General features: G+C 37.4%; 1 protein-coding gene across 1 annotated transcript; it reads left to right on the forward strand.

The window, feature by feature from the left end:
• Window positions 1-1,193: 1,193 nt before the first annotated feature.
• LOC140451739 (uncharacterized) lies at window positions 1,194-1,643 on the forward strand. Its single transcript, XM_072545583.1, has one exon. The coding sequence runs from the start codon at window positions 1,194-1,196 to the stop codon at window positions 1,641-1,643; it is 450 nt and encodes a 149-aa protein (XP_072401684.1).
• Window positions 1,644-3,100: the final 1,457 nt, after the last annotated feature.

The raw sequence follows: 3,100 nt of genomic DNA on the forward strand, positions 1-3,100 counted from the left end.
TGTGTGTGTGTGTGTGTGTGTGTGTGTGTGTGTGTGTGTGTGTGTGTGTGTGTGTGTGTGTGTGTGTGGAGAGAGAAAAAGGAAATTAGACAAATAATCTTTTTGTCACAAAATTTTGTTATAAATATTTCTAGATTTTTATCTTACATTCATTTATAAATGTCAACCATAACTTAATTAAAATATTAAATATAAATTTGTCTGAATAAGACAACAGCTTGCGGATGTTAACTGGTAGATTAATTTTAAGATGAATTAATTGTAGATATACGTTCCTTGACTGATCTCTATGAATGAGACATTCTAAAAATACATGATTTAAGTCTCCAATACTCTCATTATTACACGAACAGAAGGGAGTCTCCCAGATTCCAATCCTATGAACGTTAGGTTATGAACGAGGTAATAAAGGCTTACGAAGGAGAATGTGTCCGAGGCACTTGATGAATTTGGTCGCCGACTAATTATCTATCAGAGAAGAAAATTGTGGTCGAAAAAAAGAGTGGTGGCTGACGTAACGGCTGGAGTGCCGCAGGGTTAGGTCTAGGACCCACGCTGTAGAACTTGGCATATGAGGGGGTTGTGAGCCAACAATACGGAGAGGGTGTAACCCCTCTCGCATTTGCAGACGACCTCGGTATGCTAGTAGTGGCGCGGGACAGGTCTTTATCTTTGGTAGATGCGACCAAGTCGAGGAATAGATGAAAATGCATGAGCAAGAACTAGCTGTAGGTAAGACCGAGGCTGTAGTTCTCAAGAGACCAAGGAAAAGGGACGGGATAACATTCAAATGTGCCGGGAAAAGTGGTTCCAAAGAAACGCGTGAGGTATTAAGGGGTGACTAAGTCAAAACAGAAGGTGAGGGGAACACATACAGACTGTGACTTAAACAGCTGCGGTAAGATCAGCCGCGTTTGAGGGGGGGGTCATGCCCAACATCGAAGGGCTCTTCATTCTGTTGGGCAATGGATCATTCTCTACGCTGCGCCTGTCTGACGTACTGCAGTTTTAACAAATGCGTACAGAAAGTAGCTCACCCGATCAGAAAGGAAGAGTCTATTTAGGGTGGCATGTGCATACAGAACAGTCTCTGCCGAGGGAATGTACGTCTAGTGAAGGAAAGAGGAAGAATATACGAGAGAAGAAATGAAGACATAGCAACAGAAAGTTTAAAAAAAAGGAAGTGGTCCATAATGGTGTGGCAAGGGGAATGGGACGAGATAAGAAGGGTGGCGCAGTGGATAAAGTCGCTGATTTCTAATCTGAGAAGATGGATGGACTGCGGGCATCGGCGTCTGGAGTACTTCCTGACCCAGATGCTGACAGGATATAGTTGCTTCAGGGTATACCTATACAGATTTGGAAAGGTAGAAAATGACAAATGCCTGAACTGTGAAATATCTGACACTAAATCGCACACTCCATTGGTATGTGATAGACGGATAGACGAGAGGGGCCTGCTTGAGAGGGAGCTAGGAAGTAGAGTGCAATCAGTCACGGAACTGGTGCAGGAGATGCTTAGGTCGTCAGATCGGTGTAGAGCAGTTCAAAGATACGTGAAGAGAACATTAGTAAAAAAGGAACAAGAAGAAAGACGACCCAAAGGGAGGCAGCAGGGTGTCCAGAAGCAAGCAAGAATATAAGGCAGAAGGAGAAGGGACGAAATTAAACATGAACAATGAGGAACAGAGGAAGAGAAGAATTTAGTCGAAGTGAGAAAGTGCGAGAATGCCTGAGAATTATGTGTGAATGAGAATACAACTTTTAATTTGAAACATTTTTTTCTAAAATGTATAATAAACGTTTTATAGGCAAAAAATATTTTTTTCAGTTTTTATGATTGTTTAAAAAAATACAAAGCAAAAACAGCTGTACATTTTCAAGGATTTATCATCAACTATCCCTCATATACCTTTTAGAACCTTTAAAAACCGGTATGAAAATTTTGTTTCAGTCTTTACTGGCATGTAGATTCATTTTTGTTGTTTGTACTTTTTAAATAGTGTATAGGTTTTTACTATTTAAATAATTACTGAACATCAATTGAATACAAAGTCAATAAATAGTAGTGGTATACATTGTGGCCAGTGCTGAGCTGTGTATTTAAAAGTAAGATATATTTGCTTATCCAATGTATGTTTGTTTTCCGGAAATCTGTAGAAAGTCTTTATACAGGGAAATGTAAACAGTTATATGGCATCTACGTTGTTTTCCGTCGATTGAAAAAGCCCTCTTTGATCTTGAGCCACTGAATCAGAGGTAACCATACAATCTACACAAACGACGCGATTCCCATGTATGATGCTAGGGCGGCATTTTTACTGTTTATTTATGATTTTACTCGGTTCGGTATTATCTCACATATAATCTGTTTAAATTGTTTTGATAATGCCGTCTATGGATCTTTCAGGAGGGCCCTTTGGATTAAAGCGAGGGAAGCTAGGCCTTTGAGAACGAAATGTTAGATGCTATTATTGCCGCTATAAAGGGATGAAAATAAGATTTGAGTAATATGTTAATGTTGTTTAAATATATGTTTTGAGCTTAGGTAATATTATGAGAATATTAATTGTTAACTACATTTCGGATTTTCGGAGAGGTAGTTTACATCTGCTCTCCAATTATATTACAAAAAGTTTAGTTCAAAAACATTTAAAAGCTGCAACACCAGATTTTAGGAGACATGTTTTTTTTTACTTTATTAGATGACTTTGGTAAAAACCAATTATTCAGACAATTTTCTTAACTGTAATAATTTAATTTAACTTTAATTGCAAACTCATTCTTCTGCAAGATATGTTGTTAAATATAATTGACTTCTTTCCATTGTTATTTGTAATTCTTGTGTATTGATTTGACTTAATAATATTTGTTCCTCAAAAGTCACAGTTTTGTACACGTTCCATTCGTTGGTTTTTTTTAGTAAAACAAAGTTGCCGCATCCACCAACAGTTTATTACTAAGGCGTTATTATTACGGCGTTACTCAGTAAATAAAGTTTAACAATAAGTTAAGATTTGATAAAAAATATTGATTGACTTAATAAGTTTTGTCGGATTGCTGTTCTTGTTTGTCCTAATCTTTGCTTAATTTCTTCCTC

Source organism: Diabrotica undecimpunctata, chromosome 10 (genome assembly GCF_040954645.1).
Source record: "Diabrotica undecimpunctata isolate CICGRU chromosome 10, icDiaUnde3, whole genome shotgun sequence".
NCBI lineage: Eukaryota > Metazoa > Arthropoda > Insecta > Coleoptera > Chrysomelidae > Diabrotica > Diabrotica undecimpunctata.

What these genes read in the sequence shown, in the direction of transcription:
- LOC140451739 (XM_072545583.1), top strand. Translation starts at nt 1,194, where the DNA reads ATGGTGTGGCAAGGGGAATGGGACGAGATAAGAAGGGTGGCGCAGTGG.